The sequence below is a fragment of the Falco peregrinus genome, chromosome 16, assembly GCF_023634155.1.
Source record: "Falco peregrinus isolate bFalPer1 chromosome 16, bFalPer1.pri, whole genome shotgun sequence".
Classification (NCBI taxonomy): domain Eukaryota; kingdom Metazoa; phylum Chordata; class Aves; order Falconiformes; family Falconidae; genus Falco; species Falco peregrinus.
In genome coordinates this window covers 3,958,710-3,981,030 of record NC_073736.1, presented here as the reverse complement: position 1 = coordinate 3,981,030, position 22,321 = coordinate 3,958,710, and the positions used below count along the sequence as shown (strand labels likewise).

Below are 22,321 nucleotides of genomic sequence, written 5' to 3'. Positions count from 1 at the left end.
TATTTCATATATGGCTGTCCCAGGATGTCTCACTTGTCAGATTAAATTTAGGACCTCTTGCAAGTAGAGGGGAAGGAGTAAACAGTGCTTGAGCTTTTGCAGTGACTTCCAATTTTATTTCACTTTGCCTTTCCCAATTTTATTATCACAAACATCATTGAACAAGGGAAGAAGGTATTTGATGTGTTTGAAATCAAGTACTTGGGGCTCTGTCATAATTCGGCATAGACCAGTTACCCCTAGTTTAATTCACAGCTCTGAGGACGACAAGAGGAAGAAGACTTTTTTTTTTTTTCTTATCTTAAATCCCTCTCTTCTTAATATTTATGAAGAATGTACTTTCTAAATGCATTTATCTAATTGCCAGCTTTGTTCTAAGGTATTTTCTGATAGAGGCATCCCAGTACTTGAGGCCTACAGTCTTCCTGTAGGTCCACTGCAATCCATTTCGTTCAAGACTTTAACCACACCGTACGTTGCTTTCTTTTTTTCGTATCGGCAGAGGCAGCATGGGTTTGTTTGGGGTGGGGGCCAGCGTAGGGGGAGGAATAAAACAAACCAAAAAAAATCCCAATCACCAAAGATCTGTTTTGTACGTGTATTTGTAGTCCATCAGGGCCTGGTGTTCCAGAAGTTGGTACTCCATCCTGCTGGAATCAAAGCTTGGAAAGTGGGAGTGTCCTAGATGTCCAAGTCTGTTGCATCTCTCTTCATAATCTTTTCTGAATTGGTCCTGGGGGAGGTAAAAGAGAGATGTGTTAGAACCTTTAAATGCTTTCATGTTTTATGGCTTAAATAGGTGACTTTTGTACTCCTTAAAAAATCAAAAAGGCAATTCTGCAATGATAACTGATTTCCTTTAGTGGTTGGTTGTTTTGGTTTTTTTTTCTAGAGGGCTAGACTTTGTGGGGTGGGGGAATCCCCTTTTCTCCACCTTCCTCTCACTGTTTCCGTGTGTGTTACAAATAACCATGCATGTGGGGAGCAATGATTGTTGCACCTAGTGACCCTGCTACCATTTTATTATTTATTCCTGGAGATGTTTACTTAGAGGAGAAAAAAACCCCAACTCTAAATCCCTTAATGTGTTTGCTGTGGAGGAGCCCACTGTAGCGTTATTACCCTTAAAGGGTAAGTTACTGCCAGGGGTTATTGTCTGTATTTGGGTACAGGCAAACCCTGCCAGGTACATAGGAGTGTAACAATAACTGAAGTTGGCTCTGGGTTACATCTTTAAGAACCTGAGGAAAAAAAAGAGGAGTCTGTAATACTAGTACAAGGAGGTACGTGACCAAGTGGAAATCCTCACTCACGTGAGCTTCAGTGTAAAATCTCGGCCAGCTTTTCCTCGTAATACTGGAAGTTCTCTTGAATGTCCTCCCATGGCACGAAAGCCTTTGCTTCCTCTCCTTCCTCCTGTTCCACAAAGTTCTGCCAGACATACTCAAAGTCTTGAGGCTTCATAATCCTCAGCTTGCAGCCAACTGACTTCATTTTTTTCAGGGCAGCCTGCATTTCTGGCTCTTCCCACATGAAGAGGCGCCCTACCATGATTGTCAGATGCAGGTTCTTGTTCTTCTTTAGGGTCTCGGTTATCCGATCAGCACAGGTCACACAGGGACTGGAGGAGACGTACCAAGTGATGTTGTAGCGGAGGCTTGATTCAAACTTTGGTAAAATTGTGTTAAAGAAAGCCATTTCTGCATGGGCGGCAGCGTGCTCATCTTCCAGGTAACCCCGAGAAGTCACTGACTCTTTGCCTTGGGTCTCGACAACATAACACAGGAAGGTTTTGTTCCTGCCTGAGCTGTATTCCACATTCCTGAACTGGAATTTGAAAAACATGGCTGGGAGGCGCTCCCTATAGAAAGTGGAGAGGAGAGAAGCATCTCAGAGGCTGACAATAAAGGGTTATAGCATTTGTTTAGTTCCTGCGTGTGATCTTGGACATCGTTGCATCTACGAAGGCTGCATTTCTCCATGTATTAAAAGGAGATGCCTTTTAACAGAAGGATAAGAATACATTAAAAATTCTAAGTTACTCAGCTAGTTTTGCTGTGTAGTGAGGCTTACAGGCCCGTTCTTACTACCTAGTCTTTTTCACTTCATTTTAACAAACTTGTACTGGGAATTTCAGGTATTGGCATTGAGGTATTTGAAGAGGAGCTTGCTTCTGAAACGTATTTGTTGAGACTATGATACTTGCTGTTGTTAAGGAGGGACAGCACCTGGCATTTTCCCAGTCTTAATGCACCTATAGCCTGAACTGTTCTGTTTTCTAGGCCATTAACATAGTTCTCTCAGGGTGGTGGTGCAATATTAATCTGCAGGACCTGTTGCCCTAAATTGTTAGGATGATGTCTAGCATCGCTAACTAATGTTTTACCCCCAGTGCTTTTGCAGTCTGGATTTCCTCTGAGTAGAGGCAAGCGTGACTGTCTAGTTGCAGTTTTCACGTGTTCTAGTTTTACTCTTCCAGTATCAGTTGAATACAAATATTCAGTAGGATTATGTTGTGATTTTAGTTTAATAAAATACCTGAGATCAAATCTAACTTTGCTATGAAAAAGTGTATTTCCTACTGAAGTTTGATAGCTGTCTCATAGATACTACTGATAAACTTCAGATATTTTTTAAAAAAAATTGTATCGCACTTCTTCCATTCTGGGTTTCTATAGAAGCATAATCCAAAGTGAATCATCACAGTGAGTAATGTGTTTGCAGTCCTCTTTTCACCCAGACAAGGTAGTCTGCTGTTATTTAGGGAAATTAATAGCAGTCCCTTAAAATACCATGTATAGCTTTTACGCATTGTTGAGTGAAGAGGTCAAAAAGGAAAGCTGTGTTGTCTCATAGTACCTGCTCCTTTCTTAGGAGTACCAGGCTTTCCTGATTGCCCCTTTAGCATCTAACTGTGGAGTACATCAGTACAAGGACTAGTACTTGAAGGATGTTAGGTGGAACGATGAAAAAGATACTGCTGACATCATGCCTTGTGACCCATGAAGTGCTACAAAGGACAGGAGTGAAGACTGCACAAAGCAGTCAAAGTGAAATAATGAACAGCAGTAGGACAGTATTTCATTTATTACACACTCGTAATCTTCTGGCATGTTGTACTCCTCTCATCTGAGCTTTAGGTGGACCTATAACCTTGATATTCCCAGTGAGGCAGTAATGAATCTTTGTAAAACAGTAAGTGTCTTATTCATCCCTGTCTCATCTATAGTCGGATTGTAATGTCAGGCCTCTCCAGGGGGTACACTGAGCAAAGGTCAGGAGAGATTCTCAGACTCTTGGAAAATTTAATTGGGGAGAGCAAAGAGGCTGCAGAAGTAAGTGGCAAAGCATCGTTCTGCTGAAAGGAAAGAACAATTTGTGATGCAACATCTCACAAGATGTCTCCGGAGGTGGTGGAAGTGAACAGTATGGGAAAGAGTGAAAAGAATCAAGATCAGTATATTATGCTTGTGTAGTAATGTGGGAACTACGAATGAAGGTGCTGTCAGATCACTAGTGGGAAATGCTAGTATGGGACACTGGAAGTGTGGGATGCTTGCAGGTCGGGGGCAGGGACTGTTGATGAAGAGCTGGATCTGATGTTTTTTAAAATTAGTGGAAGTGCAAAGGGTAAGGCTTTGCTAAGTCTGCAAGAAAAGCCCCAAACAGCATGATATTCTGTACAAATTGGAGGGATTGGAATGGGAATGTGAGCAGAAAGACCAGGAAATAGGCATTTAAGAGTTCTGCATGAAATACCTGGCTGCAAATACGTTATGTTCTGTAAGCAAATGGCTTTTTGCTTAGAAACAAATTGGAAATGGTGTGCTGTCTAGATACGTAACTCGGAGTAAATTACAGTGATCATCAGGCTGCTTTAGCTGTGTTATTTTATGGAAAATTGTATTTAAACATTTGAATGTTTAATTCTACTTACAAAGTTTCAGAAATTCCTCTCTGGTACGTGTGTTCCATACTTCATGCAGCCAGGAATTTTCTTGCTGCCAAAGTCCTGTGGCACTTCTGGCTTTTGAGAAAGCGAAAACAAAAGAACACCCTCTCTATTTAATTTTTTATGATACTGCTGTAGTATCTGGGGTGCATTTGGGCCTGCTACACAGATTGGCAGTAAAAGGACTGGAGTTACAGTTCCCACTTCTGTTTTGGATTTCCCAGCGCGTGATTTTACAGATGAACGACTTCACTTGGAATATCAGTGTACTGTACCAGCCAAGTGGTGTGAGAGTTGATGTGGTTGGGTTGGCACAGTTGTACTTTGTACTGCGAGAGGAAGTTCATTAGTCTTCTAAATGCAACAAGATGTATGAGTCAAAACAATTTTGTTCACAGAATTGCATCTGCCCTGGGAATATCTACTGTTGCTGTCAGTCAAGGACCACCGTAATTCTTTTCACATATCATTGATCCGTGACAGTGGAAGTTGAGAGTGCTAGTTCAGCTGTAGAAATTTTACTAGAAGCAGGTGTTGAGCTGCTTCTTAAACGATATAATTAAAGCCTTGTATTGTTCCATTCTACGTAGATGGGATCTGCACAAGAAGGGATTTAAACAACAGAAAAGCCCGTTTGGGAGCCTTCCATGCTATTAATGTTTTAGCTTGCGGTGTATTAATGAGGGATGAGAAGCAGTAGTGTGGATGCAGACTTTTATTTTGATTAATGAGCAAATGATTCATGGTGTTTGGGTATGATTTGGTCTGTGGTTCCCTAGTTTGCATTGAGAGTTAGCACAAGCCTAGGTAAGGGAAACTTGCACTGGCTTGCACAATTTCTAAACTACCTGGAAAGACTATTTCAGCTTCCTTTTCTTAGCATTTTGACTGCTGTTCCTTTACAGTAGATGACTTAAAGTTTTGTTAGAGCGAGTCTTATTTTATTTGAGATTAATTGTAAGGCTTTCACTGATTTTATTAAAGAGCATTATCAGATTCTAATTTAGCACGGTGCCGCTTATTCCCTGAACTCCTTTCTCTTGGTCTTTGAGACAAAAAATTTCACATGCTTCTGAGAACAGCGATTTTCCTGCTTTATATCCTAGATAATGAATGGTTCTTTGCTAATGATTTAATGATTCTTTAATTAACAATTTCTCTGAAGTCCAGCTACGTTGGGTCTGACATAAGCCACCCGTTGCCTCGTTTCAGAGCTAAGTTTGTAAGGCTACAATAAGTTGTTTTAAAATAACATCATATATTTAAATGTGGCACATCAGAGTCACATGGAAGTTCATTCCTGATTTAACTCTCCTGACCGCAGAGTGGTTACATCAGTGGTGGGATTGAGTCTGTTATGTTTTGATGAACTGTTTAAACAGCAGCAATCTGTTCCAGGATGCTTTGACTCAGAGGTTATTTAGACAGGCCTTCTAGATGGGTTTTATTGCTTATCATCTCAGCGTCTAAGATTATCTGGGATGTTCACCTAAATCTATCCTCCTAGCAACATGGCATATCCATCAGCTTAATAAGTTTCAGGTAAAGAATGTAAACAAAGCTAAGGGCATTTCCCAAGTCTGTAAGTAGCTGGCTGAGAGCTTGGAAAATTGGCTGATCGTGGATACACAGGCAAGCAATGGGCTGTGTGTGCTAGTTAGCAAGAATCTGCTTAATCCCATGTAAACCAGAGCAGGGAGGACGCTTTGGCACAAGTGTGAATTGTAAACTTCTGGCCTGACAGGGCTTAGCTGAGTCCTTGCTATGTGACTTCCCAGCAGTAGGGACCTGGGGAAGGTCTCTCTGGTCCTGCAAGTAACTGGAAAGCCCTGTAGCAAGTGGTTCAGTGGGGAGAGAGTGGGCAAGAACAAACCACGTGTACCTTAAGGGTGCATATATATTTAATTGCCGTATGCTGCATAATTTCACCTTTTGAATTACAGCGTGATTGGCAGATGACCCTCATAACTTATTGCAAAGTGAAGTATCAAAATTGTATGGTTTATTTGGGTAGATTAAAACTCTTTGCAAACAATTGAGCATCAAAATACATCCCTGAAACAGCTGTGTCATTAAGCCAACTTCTTTGGAAACTCAAGTTTAGCTTTGAATAGACTGTTTCTGAGTAAATGACTAATTCTTGGCAAGCCCATTTTCCCATGTTTGAATGACAGGTGGTGTACAAATGTTAATATTATCTCTATTTTACCCTTTATTTTTGTTCCAACATTAAGGAGAGATAATGCAAACAAAATGTGCCTAGGAGATGTGAGTTCTGTTCTTGTATTTTCTTGTAGTGGAAGCTTTACTGCTGTAACTTCTAAACATAAAAATTGTGTCATCTTGCCTGTGACTTTGCAATCTATTAAAATATGCAAATATCAGATATTTCAGTGACTAGGCTAATTACTTTTCTGTTGTTGTTTTTTCGTTGCAGTTAGTGAAGTTGGCTTGCTATTTCCCTCTCCAGTGAAGGCATTACAGTCATTGTAAGACTTGCAGATAAGTTTTATGTATATAGAAAGTTTAAAAATTGTTTACAGGCACTGAACTGTCATAATATTCTTAATAATCACCTGTTCCCGCAATGGGATGCAGGTGGTCGCATAGCTCACGGTGTATGGGGAAGGTGAAAGTTGAAATCCTCATCCTCCTCCTTCTCTGAAGGTCATCGTTAAAGGGTGATCTGTAGGGATTTTCTAAATGCCTCAAACCTAATTTATCGAAGGGCTTACCCTGGGGAGCAAAGTGTTTTGTCATCCATTAGGTCACATGGAGATGAAAAAGATAGAAACTTTGAGACAGAAACCTCAATCTGTAAGAATGGTACTGGACTGAGCAGAAGGTTTTGCTGAAATAGGGTAGGCTGGAGGAACAGAGCAGCTGCCCAGTGTGACACTGGCAGTATTGCATGTCAGGTAGGAGAAGAGAGTGAGAACTTCTAATGAGAGAATAAAACTACAGGATTATCTAAAAGATGCTGTAAACAAGTAGGACATAATCTTTAGATTTCAATATTTGTTCAGTGACTAATTTACTATGGTCTTAGGTGGTTTAAAGTGATAAAACACTGTCCTTTGACTTGCTCTTTGACAGCTATTCACAGATAAACGCATGCTGGGCTCATTGATTATAGAAAGCCTGTAACGATCAACTGTAACAGGAACCAAGGATTTGTCACTGCCAGAAGGAGCCTCATTTACACTCTGGGGAAAGTGTAAATAAATGTGTCTGCTTAATTGTCATGAAATGTACACAGATGGGGCTTATATTTATCCAGGATTGTGAGCCAAATGTTGACAAAAAAAGGGGTTAATATTCTTAAACAGAGTAATTACATTCCCAGTATTTTTCTTGTAAGCCAGACTCCCCAGAGCTATAAGGAACAGCTTGAAAACTTGGCTGTGTCATAAGATGCCCCTAATCCAAGGGCTAAAACTGAAATGCAATGTAATTGGATTTAAGTGCTTCCACAGTTGCAGTTATGTGTTTTCTCATAATTCACATAACTGACTTTATTGGCTGAAAATTTGTAAATAATTAGAAAAATTCTAACAGTGATCATAGTAGGTCAAGGCACAGTCTAAACTCACAGCGTACTTAATGAAAGTAAAAATTGCTGGATTTTTCTGTACCTCTTTCAGGGTCCTTTAGGATTTCTGCTTTACTTCCTCATTCTCACCTTAGCCAGCGTATTAGTAATAAACTAATAATCAGAGGAGACTTGGTCCCAGTTCCTACAGGAATTCACCAGATATTTATAAGCGTTTTCCAAATAATATTGTGATGGGGGTGGTATACTCGCATACCAGCAGCTCTGTCATCTCTCATCAGGTGTCTGAGTACTTTCATTTCAAAACCTTAGAACTCTTGTCTTGCTTGGAATCGGGGTATAGAACGTGAAAACCAGCTGGTACCAACTTAACATATGTAGATGCCATATCACAGACATTAACTTGTCCCCGCAAAAGCGTTACCCGAGGCTTCCTTGCATCACTTGCTGCTCTTACTTTAGTCCCTCTGCCCTGGTGCAGTTCCAGCTGTGCAGCTCACTCCTGAATCTCAGCAGGTTAACTTTTCCCGGTTTTACTCCTTTCTGTAAGCACGTCTTCCCTCGTGTTCTTGTTGTTGCCTTTCCGGAGCGGAAAGTCCTGTCAAATTCTGCAATGCCCATGTAATTTCAGCAAATAATTTAATTGCAGGATGACACTAAGAAATTATTTTTCATCCATGATTAGCATACCAATTCCTATCCAGGTTGAGTTTGGCTTAGCAAGGAAGTTTGAAGGTACTGCCCAATTCCTTAGCATTTCTAATTGCAAAGTTGAGTGCTGCAAGGCTGAAAAATCTAACTTCTTCATGGAGATTCATTTTAGTACATCTTAATTGTCTAGAAATTGTCACCGTATGTGTCATTGGTCCAGTGGCTTGTATAAACAATTTTTGGTGTCTTAGCTCCCTTCCTAGCAGAGGGATGTGCTTTTCTTAAAAAGATTTCTTAATTTTTTAATGTCTTGATTTCTTAATCAAGAAATCAATTAATTTCTTGATTTCTTAAAAGTCACTGCTTTAGCAGACGTGTATTATTTCCATGTTTGTGTATGACAGAGACCAAAGGCTGAGAACAGCCCCCTCCTCAAGAAGTTATTTTTTTCAGAGCAGACACGTTTTAAGGAGAAAATGTTTTTTTTTTCACCCCTGCACAGGAATGTAACCCAATTGTGTGAGATCAGACGTAGGTGCTGTCCTGCCTCATGCACTGTTTTCAGAAATGCCAGCCAAATTGTATTTCCAGAATCTTTCTTCCCAGTGACCGTGTCACAGGCAGATGGATTCCAAGTGGGATTTTAGGGTGTGTGGCCTGAGCTTTACATTTGAGCAGCTGGAAGAAACCGTAGTTTTGGTTTACACACTGGGAACACTGCCTCGGTGGCTGCTAAGGGAGACCAGAGGGAAGCATGACACAGGGCATCTTGCTGCTACTACTACTACTACAACAAACATTTTGAAATGTGTAGAGATAGGAGATTACAGAGGTTTTTTCCTAGTTGCAGCTGTCAGTTACGCCTGACAGTTCACCTTCCTAGTAGATCTCTGTTACATCTGCCTTTTGCAAAGGCCAGACTCGCTGGAAGAAAGGAGCTGCTTGCTGCTTTGCTGTCTTGAAAACTGCCTGTTGTTTTGGTGCCTTTCTGTGAGTTAGGCTTTTTTGGAAGTCAGGCTCCAGCTGTGGGTGTGGAGTGCTTGAAAATGTGGAATTTTAGCTCTCTTGAAAAATCTGTCCCTTAGGTCCATAAAGCAAATCAGCCATAGCAGGAGTATTTTTTCCTAATCCACAGACAGAGAAACTTTCAGACAAGAGCCATTGATCATCCCAAGAAATCAATATTCAGCGCTCATCAAGGGCCAGTACCTACCATCCCGATATCATCAGGCAAGTGATCCCTTTGCAGTCAGTGGGACTGCTCCCACTGTAAGGGAATCAGTCAACACTAAAGAAACAGACCTGCTTGTATAAAACAAAGATTTTTCTGCCTGGCTGGTGTGAATCCATCCTCCGTAAAGCTCATTGAAACTTCTAACAAAACTCCACAATAACAAAATCCGTACTTACACCATTTAAAAATATTCAGAAGTGCACTGGCTGAAGATGCCGTCTTTGATTACCCAACATAAGAGCTGAGACAGAGACCTTTGAACATCCCCACTTCACTCTCTTGCACCCTCGTATTTATATCCCAACCTCTTACCCTGTCACAATTTCAAATGGCGGCAGGTCTTCCCGCTTCAACTTCTTCTTCTTTTTTTCCTCGCCTTCTTCTGCATTGTCAGGCTCTCCATTCTGGGTGTTGCTGGGCTCCTCCTGCTTTTCTGCCATCTTCTTGAGTATGGGAGTATTAAGTTATGGCCACTGGGAAAAAGAAAGAGCGATTTCTGAGAGCTCTCGGGGAGAGGAGACAGCAGAGGGAGGAGGGAAAAACAGAGCTGGGAGTTCCTGCACTAGGCACAGTTGTCAGGAGCTAAATACGGAACAAAGCAGCAATGATAGAGGCTGGATGGGGTAGGATGACCCAGGGCTCTCAGATGTCGCCTCCTTCCCTTGCTTTCTCTAAGTCTTTTTAACAGTCCCTCTTGCTCCCCTTTTAATTTAAATCTGACAACTTCACTGTGGGCGGGTTAAGCGATAGATGGAAAATCTTGGAAGCATAGTACCTATTTATCCATTAGTGTGACAGCTGGCAAGATGCAGAGCTGGCAGCTTTTCCATTTATCTTCTTTTGCCAGTTTATTACATTGCTGACCTTGAAGGACCATTGTTTTGGCTTGGGCAAGGGGGGAAAGGGATAATCCCCATTTGGTTTGCTGAGAAATCCCCATTGTTGGTGGATTTGGCCTCATGTTGCATGCCAGCAGGAGTGCTCGGAGGAGCAGGAGACCTGCCTTTCCTTCCACCCTGCTCATCCGTGCAGGGACACAAAACGGGAGCTGAACAGGGTGAAATCTTGCTTGTTGAAGTTGCTGACAGAGTGTACTGGTGTAAAGGCAAGCCAGAACCTGCTCCCACATATTTTAAAGTCAGCTGTATAATTCACAGTGGGACACTGTTTCTGGTGCAGGGCAATTCCGAGTGCACGTACTGAGCATCTACCTGTTGTTCTGTTTTTGTTTTTTTTTTTCTTCTTTTTTTCACTGTTGCCTGAACGTTTGAAAGATGCCCAGCATACCAGGAGCGGTAACATGGCTAGGTAAGGGTAACCAGTTGAAAACTGCTGGGCTTAGTGATTCTTGCCGTATTTCTTAGTTTCTTTCATCTTTGCCACTGCAGAGGATGCAGATGTTGAATGAGTGATTGTGCTGGAGCCAAATAATCAGGCAGATGAGAGCCCGTGGTGGAGGTGTGATGAGAAGTGAAGTGTGTGGTTATGCTGGTTATAACTGGGACTGGTGTCAGCAGCGTGCTGAGGACAGGCTACTGGAGGCATTCTGCTAAGGTACTTATTGGGGTTTGCCTGGACTAGTGTGGGTGTGGAGTCTTTCATACAAAGAGAAGTGAGAAGGACTATAAAGATTTTATTGACACAAGTTTGGGATGTTTGGTTTGCTCGGCACTGTATCAACCAGATTTCTGAAAGAGGCTCTGCTATCTCAGAAGGATACTCGGGGGTAATGTAGCTTTCACATGAGCTCTTTTTAGAGTTTTATATGTTTGGGCTGGGGGAGTTCTCTTTTCCTTTTTTCTTTCAGGATTATGTGAAATTCTTCCAGTTGCTCACTGAATTTAAATGATGTAAAGTCTGTGTAAATCCCATGTGAGCCAAGCCTAATGAAAACCTGAGTATGATTTTTCTTGGAGACTAATCCTGCTATGCGATGAGGGCGAAAGTAAATGGAAAATGTGTAGCTGTGCAGAACTCATGTTTTAGCCAACGCATATTGGAAATCAAATCTCCAGTATCTTGGGGTCTGCACTTAGTTCACAACCCCGCATCATCAAGATTTGGATAAATATGAAATACTAAGCTAGATTTGATTGAGTGCTCAGTCTGTACTTAGTGGAAAGCCTGCTCCTAGTTTGGGGAGGATAAACCACATTCCATAGAAATCAAATAGGTGTGAATACCTGCTTTCAGGCCAAACTCAGTCTTTGTGATGTTGTTGTAGTCAGCTCTTTAGAGACTCTAGAGGGGTCTGCATTATCACAAAGTGAAATAAATTTTTGCCATGGGGCAGATAATTTATTATCATAGGCAATAAATAATATGTTATCATAGATAATTCATTCTGGCTACTCTCAAGCCCCCTTGTTAAGAGCAGCCTGCCTTTCTGTGCTACAGTATCTTTTGTAGCTTTTCATTAGTAACATCACTGAAATGCAGTTGTTCTGGGGACAGAGCATCCCACCCCCCACTTTACTCCCACACTGTTTGCTAGCGATGAGAAGTTGTTTATTTGATGACTGACACTGCTGGCATGGAGAGTATTGTGACAACAGCGGAATCAAGGATTTGACAAGTTCCAAGACATCCTATCCATGGAACACGGATCTTTCATTTTCATGATGCAGAATTTTATTTATCTTTAAGCTCAAAATACTTTTCCTGGAGGGCAGGTGTAGTGTTTTTCCTCTCGCATGGCAACTGTGCTCAAATTCCAAGTCCCCTGTCCAATTACTCTCACCTTTGACATTTCAGCCAGTATTTTTGGGGATGGGAATCCTCTCTTAATGAGTGACAGCTTGTTTCCTTCTTACCCTTACACTTAAAAGAAGCATTTCAGTCCCTCTGACCCACTTTTCTTTATTTTTGGAAGCTCTTGATGGCTAGGGTCCCATCCTTCTTGCAGCCTTTAGCTTTCACTGGCCTGGCCCCTCTGCAGGGTTCAGGGCTGAGCTCTAATCTAATCTCGGGAATGTGGCACTGAGACTCTACCTCAATCCAGCCCTCCCCCAGCTGCTTCGCCGCTCCATCTAGGGCAGTGCACTAAATAGTCATGATCCACCCTGTCGCAGCATCTGCCTGTGCCAAAAATATAAAAGGACACCACCGAGTCGCTGTCAATCTGACATTTTGCGTTAGAGCCATAGGAATGAAAGCTTTGATCAGTTTTGTTTGGTTGGTTTTTAGTGACCCGAGTTTCCCCCGAGGTGCGCACGTGTGTACAAGAGCTTGGTGCGTGGGCCTGATGACTGAAGCCAGTGACGGAAATTTTTTTTCCGTCAGCTAGTTCAGAGAAGGAGCTGGGACACGGGTGCTGAGAGGTGCCAGGGATGCGGTTAGCCTCTTGTGAGGACCTTCCAGTGGCACTTAGGTTAACTGAAGTCATTGCACTTGCCAACCAGCGTTTTTATCGAGGTTCCCCTCTCCCCACTGATTGGATGGCTTATTTAGTTGACTCTGAATTTCATGCTGCTCGGAGTGCCCTGCACGCTGGAATCGCTGTTCAGCTGCTGATGGGGCACAAGAGGTCCCCACGCATGTTGGGTCTTGCGCAGGGAGAATGTGACTCAGTCCGTTGTCTCTTCTTGTTCGCTCCCCCATGGCAAGAGCCAAACCTTCCAGCAGCACCTCGTGGCGTCTCCCCGCACCCAGCAGGCTGGACGCAGCCGGTAGCTGCAGACTTTTCCCTCGTAGGTAAAATTCTTCAGCAGCTGCACCTCGTGTGTGGGGAAACCTCCGAGGTGACCACAGCCCTGCACTGCAGCCACAGGATCGGCCATTGAGCCAATGCCATCTCAGTGGTGCAAGCCCAAGCTGTGGTGTCCTGCCCTGAGCCTGTTCTCCATCCTGTGGCAGATGTGTCCTGCAACATCTGGCGGTCTGTCTGTCTCTGTTTTAAAAGATCTGGCCTCACTGTGTCAGGGTATGGAGGGCAGAACGCCTGAGCAGACCTCGGTGAAGTGATGGGGAAGAGCAGTCCTCGGGGACGCCGAGTCGCAGTAAGATTTGAAGAGCTGTCTGCGTGGGAGCACCGCCAGCGAAGGCGGCTGCTAGCAAGGCAAGGCTGGGCTGACAACCTGTTCTGGGAGCAGCTTTCTAGCTTTGCTGAAGTATTCGATATTAAGATGTGATCCTGCATCCATCCGAGTCCGGAATAGTTTCTCTGCTGACTTTAGAGGCATCTCTGAACAATATGATGACTTTTTCACCCCATCCTAAATCGGTATCTCACAGAGAGAGTACCGTATTGCCTTCACCTGTCTCCCAGGCAGGTTGTCTGCTGTTCCTCTAATTGTCGCAGGAGTTACTTTCCTGAAGTTAAAATGGTTGGTTTCCTCTCCTCATCACACAGGGGCAGTAGAAGAGACCTGGCTGCGACAGTGCTTGCCAGGAAAAGGAGGCTTTTACTGCATTCTCGGGCTAAAGGAACATTTTTTGGATAGATGCAAGAGTGAAATAAGACACTGGCTGTGTGAGTCATGGCTCAGACGTGCTCTCTATTCCAAAGGGACAGCTGGTGGCACTAACAAAACATCTCCCTAGATACATTGTCTGGCAGCAATCCCCCTCCTGCTTTTTCCAGTTGTAACTACCGTTACGTGATAAATAAATAAACACACTGACAGTGATGTGCAGAGGCAGCTTTCCTTTTCTTGGCCCCTGTGGGTTCTCACCTGTCCCTCTCCTCCTGCTGCAGGACCATGCTGCCAAGATTTAAAAGAAGGGGCAGGAAACACTGGTGCAGACACTGCGGCGTCCCATGGGCTCGACCTGGCCAGTGCTCGCGTCCCTCTGGGCAGGGTGGTGGCTCCCCATGGAAGGCACTCCACCAGACCCGAAGCCAGCTGTGGTACCAGCAGAGATAAGCGATGCTCTCACCTCCTTGTCTGCCTTATCTTCACAGCTACAGCCTGGGCCTCCCTGGCTCCTGATCCCCAAGCTTCACACACCCATCACCATGTTGCTGTAGAGCTGGGAAAGAGTCTGTTTTGTTGGCAGTGTCCAATTAATTCAAAGCCCAACTGGAAGTTAATGACACCTCCAAGCAGCACAACCTCTTTCCTGCTGGGCTTCTGCTGCAGCTTTACTGGGAGCAGTTCAAGGGGAAGGTCAGCCCCAGCCATGCCGCAGGTGCTCAAAGTCACAAGAATTTATATTCTGCACCACCCCGTGCTAACGACGGGGCAGTGGGGTTAGCTGCTGGCCCATACTCGGCTCTCTGAAGTTTACATGCACACAGCAGCAAATCCTCTCTAGCATTAGACTGTATTTTAACATAGCTCCAGACATCAGCAAATCAATTAAAGTTCCTTACTGCTGAAGCCAAAGCGTTTTCTGGAACAGCTGGTAAATTATTGAATGAGACAAGGCTTAGGAAAAGACCGGACTGAAAGGCAGCGAGATTTTGTTTATGCACAAATATTGCGTATGCAGCAGCCGTGGATGTGCCCTTTGGGCTAAGATCAAGTGTAACGATCAGTTTAATTTCAAATAGGTCTTTCTGGAAAGACTGGCTGAAGTTTGAAGAGAGGGATCATAGTCAGACGTGGTGATCTGAGAGGTGGCCCTTCTCTAAATGCCACGACCCCATGAAAGCTGTCATGAATGCACAGCCTTTGTCTGAGTCACTGCTTGAATCACGTAGACCGCGACATGTCCTGTCGTGGGTTATGAATGTTCATGATGCTGGGTGGGACGTGGTATCCATTCCACAAGCTAATTTAGCTTTGGATTTCTAGCATCTCTTTGCTTTGGTTTTTTTTCCTCTTCCCTTTGCAACTCGGGGATGGATCCAGGCAAGGGCTGCATGGCCACGTGCTTCTTCCAGCCATCGTGTGACCGGGAGCACAAGCCCCGTTAGCCATCACTGATGGGAAACCAGGACCCCTCCAGCTCCACAAAGGCAGAGCCTGATTTTGGTCTGCACTGCACAGTATAACTAATACATTTTCTAGATGACTGACTTTGAAATGTCATTAAAGTTACTGTTGCGCAAGGGGGTTTAGTGTATCTGTTTAAATAGCAAATACACTAAATGATGCTTTAAATATTAATACAAGAGGGTGCTTTGCAGAATTTAACTTCGTCAATTGATTTCAAGCTATTATGTATATCATATGTAGGAACATCTGTTTTTGCTGCCTGCAAGAAAATGCAAGTAGCAAAGATAAGCTATTGGTGCACTTGTAGGTGGACTGGAAGGAAGAGGAACTGAAATGTAGACAAAAACATGTCAGCTAGTCACATCGGTTGGGAAAATGGGGAGGGCAAACATGAAAAGATCAAAAAATTACTCTTAATACCAGATTTTCCTTTAACTGAACAAAAAAAAAATGGAAGGAGGGGAAAGCCGACTAATTTACGAAAGCTGAGCAAATGTGCATCCATATCTTTAATTTAGACATGTTATTAAAACGTTGCAGGTTTGAACCAGATCTAGAGTCACTTGCCAACTTAAATGTGATTGAAGTAATACTTTTCCCCTTTCCAAAAGGCAGAGCTCACTGTAAAGGCTTGTTCCATCCCTCCTGGCTGCACTAGGTGGCTCTGCTCATCTCTGTTCCTGGTGGCTTTGCTGTGCTGACTTGGAAAGGACAGGCGTAATGATGTTCAGGTGCCCTAAATCATTCTTAAGTCCACTGAATTGAATCTGCAGCCCAGATATTAGCTTCTTTTTAGGAAGAAATAATTTATGTCTTCCTGTCCTTTAGCATGTGGCTTTCTAGAAGACACAGACGAGGCACCGCTGTAAATAAGCTCCGTGGTAACATACAGTTACATAAAGCCCTGAAATATATAGGATTTTTTTTTTATTTTTTTATTTTTGTTAAAGTAGCTTATGATTTTTCTAGTGCTGCTTGCAGTGCTCATGCTTTATAGTCCTGCTCCTGCTTACAGCCACGTCTATTCAATGGCCTGTTCTTATGCAGCTTTTACTCGGGAGATTATAGCAATATGCTTGCAGCAGCAGTCCTGCATAAAGGTGTCCTGTAGCTAGAAGGGAAAAATAATGAATGGGATCAAAATGACAGCACAAGATATATGACCAAATTTTCGAAAAGCACTACAAATTTCACCTGCTCTCAGCTACTGGTATTGGTTTCTCCTGGTCCCAGCTTTCAGTCACGCTGAGCACCCAGCTCTGCCATTGACGTGAGTTGGACCTGAGAATATTCAGCATCTCTAAAAACCGGGCTGGATGTGACTCAGGAGGGACCCCAAACCCAAGAATTAGCTTCCTTACCTTGAAGCTGTGGGTGAGGTATAAGGGAGGAGCCTGTCATGGGGATGCATCCCCAAACGAGCGTGTCTCTGCTCTGAAGGAACCTCTGGGATCTTTAGGCTCAAAACCCACACAGCCCATTTACTCCTAATGTGCAGCCAGGCACGAGTCTGGCTGTAAATCCCCTGCCCTCTGGAGCCAGAGCACAAGCCATGGACTCCAGAGCAGGTCCCTTGAGCTTTTGGGAAACCAAGTGCCAAACCAGTAAAACAAGAATAACTTGGATTTATTTATTCTCCAAACAAAAGTGGCTTGGTTTTATTAAAAGCAAATGCAATTTATGTTACAACCCCAGCTAAGCCCTCCTACCCCCAACCTTTGCAAGTGTACCCACGCACCTTAATCGACAGTCAGCTGCCAGAAAGAAGATCCACTTACCACTTTTCTTGACATATATTGCTTCTATCGATTAAAAATAATAGTAAGTATTCTTTGTGGAGAGCAGCATCTAAGGTTCAGATCTATCTAAGGCAGTGGCCAGAAAAAAGGATGGACAGGGGCTATCCATGCACCTCTTGTGTCTGGTTCTGTCTTGGCTTGGTCCCGTTTCTCTGGAACTACTTAATAATACTTAATATCTGCTTAATAATATTCAGGAATGAAAAGAGTCTGGGATGAGTTACCCATACTGCACCTGACAGACCTGGCATGGGGTTTTTTGCCAGTCATGTAATTACAACCTTCAAAGCAGTGTGAGCAAGCTCTTGAATTTTACAAAGGCTCTTGTGTTTCTGTACTTAAGAAAACATTTTAAGTGTTTTCTTCAAAGGCACTGTGTTAGTTTTTCTTTTCTGCTGAGGAATAGCACACAGAAGTGGAAAAGAGAAATTTCATCTTGGGAAAAGCATTTGCATTCTAATCATTGCTGCTTTATCTTGGAGCATGAAACTCAAGAAGTGTGATACTCCACAAATAGAAGTCAAAGTGCCCGGTCTCCTTTCACTAGCAGAACAAGACAGATTACTGCTTGCTCAGTAGCTGACAGATAAAAAGTTAATGGTATAAAGCACAAACCAGGTGATACATGAAAATGAAGCTACAGCACAAATAGCAAAAAATCAAGTAAGTTCTTAAAAATTGGTGTGCATGAGTGAAGGGCATTTTTGTTTGGTCCCAGAAGAGGTGATGGGACTTACCACATGTGTGAACAAGTTCTGCTCTCTGGGGGAATGGTAATAACAGTTTCGAGGGGTGTCCAGGATTGCTACTCTGAATTATGCTGCTGTCATGAGATCCTAATTTGGCTAATGGAATTTGACCTGATAGCATCAAGGTCACCATACAGCTGTAGCCCCCAAACCTCAGCAGTGCTGGAGAAAATGGTTCCCAGGTTAAGGATGGACGGTTACTTTAAAGGAGCACGTGGGTGTGTGATGCAAACCTTTCCTTTACACAGCTGCGATGAAGGTGGGAACAGGAGGCATGTTCTGATGCCTGTCCCAAAACCGAATCCCCCAAATCATCAGATCTTGGTTCACATCAGCATAGGTTAGCTTCACAAAATGCCTTCGTTTCTGTCCCGCTCTTATTCACTCTTTCCTGCTTTTTGCTCAGGGTTGTCCTTCCAGATGCGGATTGTGAGGCAGGTCGCCATGGCCAGCCAGCCCAGGTAAGGCACCATCAGCAGTGCTGCTATCTTGTTAATGCGGTACCAGGAGCACGTCGTGCCTATCGCCAGGACGTCCAAGCACAGGATGTCGATCAGTGCCTGGAGCAGAGAGAAGACGACTCAGGAGCTCACTCCTGGGAACGTGCAGCAGTCTTCCCCACACACAGCTAGAAACCATCCTACTAAAGGTGGTGAGATGGGATAGGAACGGGGCAGGTTTAGCACTGACAAGTTACCTTGAGTGGTCCTAAACCCCACGACCGTGGCTCCGAACTCTAATCAGCGAGATCTGAATGTATCACGCCAGCAGCCAAGACTAACGTTAATATTTTTTTGTTCATTATTGAGTTTTGCACATTAATACACTGTTTATGACGATCAGTGCCCCCTTCTGCTGCTGATGCCTATGCAGGCAGATCACAAACGTGCTTGTCTTAATATTGGTGACTATTATCACTTCACAAACTTTGTAAATGTACCTTTCATCCACAGGGTGACAAAATTCGGATGGAAGCATATATCCTGCTCTGTGCTTCCATCACCTGTGGGCCTTGGCACCTGAGGTAAGTGCTTTTTGAATATAGCACCAATTCAGCTGTGCCTCACCTTCCCGCATATCCTCCTTGTGGGCTCTGCCATCCACAGGGCGTTGTATTTGCTCGATAAGCCCCTCACCGCACCCCCCACCAGGGATGCTAGCTTTGCTGCTTGCTGGCGCCGGGTGTGACTCCCAGAGGGACTTATCTCTAACCCCAAATCCTTAACTAGGAGCTGCAGCAGCTGGGCTATTGACTCACTGATCTCCCACCCTGCGCTGGCGGGGCTGGCTATCTGCATGGCAAGAGCAGGGTGAGGGGTGGAAGGGACTGATACCATTGTCTAGACCAGGTGCAGCGTGTACCTGAGCAAAAGCTCTTCTTGCAGCTCTCTTTGCAATTGCACAATGCTAGTTAGAAAATCTCCAAGGAACCCCAAAACCCCTGTGGCAGGGACACCAGCAAACAAGATGAATGGATGGCCAGATACGTTACCATCTTCAGGTTATGTGCGCTGAAGAAGAGGGGAGGCCAAGCCCAGTTCAAGACCAGCTGAGCCCCGTAGAGGCCAAGCGGGACGAGGGCTTTGCTGCTGCAGCCACCCAGGTCATTCCATATCAGGTAGGAGGCATAGCTGTGAAGAGGGAAAGACATTAGTGTTTTGCAGTGAGTAAATCCCTAATACAGACAAAGTCTTTTCATGTGAGATTGTTTTGCAACAGGGATTTGCAGGACAGTCGCATTTGCACGACGGTTGCATCTGTCGCGTACCTGGGTGGCTTGTACGACCTCCCCAGGACATGGCTGGTTTTGGTACGTGGTTACAAAGCTGAGCACAGGCTGTGTCCCTGGCCAAAAGCATCGCCTGCAGTGGGAATCTGAGGCACTCGGCCCAGAGCATGGCTCGGGCTGTACTGCATCGGGTAGGAATAAGCGTACCTGGTGTGCCCTGCAGGTTCGGGTACGAGGGATATCCCAAAAGCAAATGAAAGAGTTTGCAACGACTGCTCTTCTGAGTGTCAGAAATGGCAAGGTGAGAGAGGGAGTAATATGCAAAACTTACCCCATGCCGGTGTACAGGACAGTCCAAGCAACAGGGAATATTTTGCGGGGTGGACACCATGAAGGCTTTTTCAGCTTCTCATACCAAACAGGTATTTCTTTTCGATTAATGAACCAGCCAAGGAAACCTCCAATGTGAGGCAGGACAGTAAAACCAGCAGTATAAGCCCACATCCTTCCTTGGTGGCTTGAAGTAGCCTTTTGCCTGCTGCGAGTTAAAAAATAATAATTGATTATCATTTTAAAAAGACATTTTTTCCTACTTTGATCTTTCAAGCTTTTTCTCTGATTGTCCATATTCCACTTCAGTCTCTAAAGCGAAATCTAAGTATTTAGCGTTGCATTCAGCTCTGCAGCTGGCTGCCCTCTGCCCATCTCCCAATCTCTGAAATAAAGGTAATTATTTCTATCACAGGTACATTTTTCCTGATCCACCCAGCAAAGTAGCTCCTCCCTGGTATTTCATGGCTTTTCATTTCAGTTTGTATTTCAGTATTTGTGTGGCAGGGTTCAGCTAAGGTGGTTGTATTCGTAGAAGACAAGACTGCAGTTACTTTTATCATTCCTCCCCCAAATGCCTAAGCCAGACAGCACACAAACTGTAACATACGTTCACGGAGGCTGTGCATCTCAGCAGAGCTGTTCTCTCCCCTCTGCATGCTATTCTCAATATGAAAACCCAGACAGATCATCCCGGGAAAACCCCATCCATTCTGACTCTGTCTAATTTTTCACCATGCCTTTATATTTTAAATGAGTCTACAACAAGACAGCATCCTTACAGCAGATTTTAATGAACCTTGTTGAACCCTCCCTGCAGCCCCAGCAGGCGGAGGTGGATTCTCACCTCTGCAAACAGGTAAGCTGAGGCACAACAGTAGCGTCTTAATTTCCTCATGGTCTTCCTCTTGCGTAAAAGGAAGGAACTTTCACTTTAATAATTACGTTATGCTTCCGCACAAGACAGCTGTGTTCAGGGTAACAGCTAGCATTTCATTCTCTGTCCCCTCTCTTCCCCTGCCGTTATTCTCTGTAGGGCTCGGAACCTGCCTGTCGTTTGTCCTCCTTCCTTTGGTCTCTATGTTTGCCTTCCCTGTTGATCCATTAAGGAATTAAACCCAAATTAGCATTCACCAGGGATAACGCAGAGGATTCACCAGGGGCACGGCAGTTTTGTGCTGTCAGCAGAAGTGCGCAGTGCACTTGGGCGAATGCGCTTGGCAAGGACTGGCTTTTAGCAGTGCAGGAAGAGAAGAGCAGGCACAGAACATTTCCTCGCCTCGGGAATGGCCCTGGCACTCCGAGCGCTGTTCAGAGACAGGGAGCACGAGGAAGGGACTGATCTGCACAGGCATCTCTGTTCGGGATTTTAATTCACAATTAACGCTTTGCTATATCCTATGCTAATTGTTATTATTATCATCGTGCTATGAAGCATTCATCTTTAGAAACGCATGGCAGCAGTACAAGCCAATTTACACGTCACTGAGGAACAAATACGGCAGACACCGTCTCTAACAATTCCTTTACCAGACAATTTATAGTGCTATTAAAGTGTCTACAGAACCAGAAAATCAACCGAACACTGAGCAAAAAATTAAAGCTGTTAGCCCTTGCTTTTAAAGTCTAAATAAAACAGCACCAGCTGAGTTCAGGTTCCTCTATAGTACTTTGGAAAAGTAATATGGGAAAAGTAGATTTTTCCCTCCTCCCAACCCCTTTGTAGTTGCCAGATTAACCTGATTGACTGCGGAAGCAACTGAGGGTTGAAAATAACACAACACTGTTATAAAACCTTATTTCTTCTTGCAGCTGTTAAGAACTTAACGGGGTAGGAGCTGTAAAGAACCTTACCGTCTCTTACTGCCTTCCTCTCCCTCGCAAAGGAAAAGGGTTGGACATCCAAGGCCAGCTTCTGCCTGCAGTGCGGGTGCTGCTATACAATGAAGAAATTGTTGGCTCAGTTTTACCTAAATAGCAGAAAAAAAAAAGGGTGTGTGTGCATGCCGGTGGCTGGATGAGATTACACAAGAGAGCCCACGCTGGGCGAGGATTTCAGGGGCTTTGGCGGTGGTTGAGCAAGGGGCGGAGGGCAGGACCCGCTTCTGGTCCAGGCACCGTCGAGATGGGACATCTGAGGCTCTTGGCTGGGGTTGAGGACCAGCATCTTGCGGAGGGTGGCAGAGGAGCACCCTTTCACCCGCCTGCGAGTGCTTTGGGCAGGCAAAAGTAAAAAATAAAGCGTGTTGCGGACAAATGAACAGGGTCATTTCTCACATGGACATCCCCGTTGCATAAGGGATCAGGTCCATAACAGCAGGATTTCCGTGCGTGTTCCATGGATGCAAGCTCTGCTGCTCTACCCCATGCGAGGATCTATCCCAGAGCGTGTCGGTGGCTGTGAGCAGGGCAGGAGGAGCCTGCTGGATGTGCGAGGGTATC

General features: G+C 44.3%; 1 protein-coding gene and 1 long non-coding RNA gene across 2 annotated transcripts; one reads left to right on the top strand and one right to left on the bottom strand.

Moving 5' to 3' along the window:
* Window positions 1-371: 371 nt before the first annotated feature.
* APOBEC2 (apolipoprotein B mRNA editing enzyme catalytic subunit 2) lies at window positions 372-21,891 on the bottom strand. Its single transcript, XM_005239657.4, is given in 6 exon segments — window positions 372-733; window positions 1,314-1,861; window positions 9,703-9,863; window positions 19,313-19,451; window positions 19,881-20,087; window positions 21,734-21,891. Coding segments are annotated over 4 exon segments (1,014 nt in total). The 5' UTR covers window positions 20,054-20,087; window positions 21,734-21,891; the 3' UTR covers window positions 372-733; window positions 1,314-1,320.
* Window positions 18,387-19,363, top strand: LOC114012762 (uncharacterized). Its single transcript, XR_003555446.2, has 2 exons — window positions 18,387-18,844; window positions 19,206-19,363. It is a non-coding gene; the product is annotated as an uncharacterized LOC114012762 (long non-coding RNA).
* Window positions 21,892-22,321: the final 430 nt, after the last annotated feature.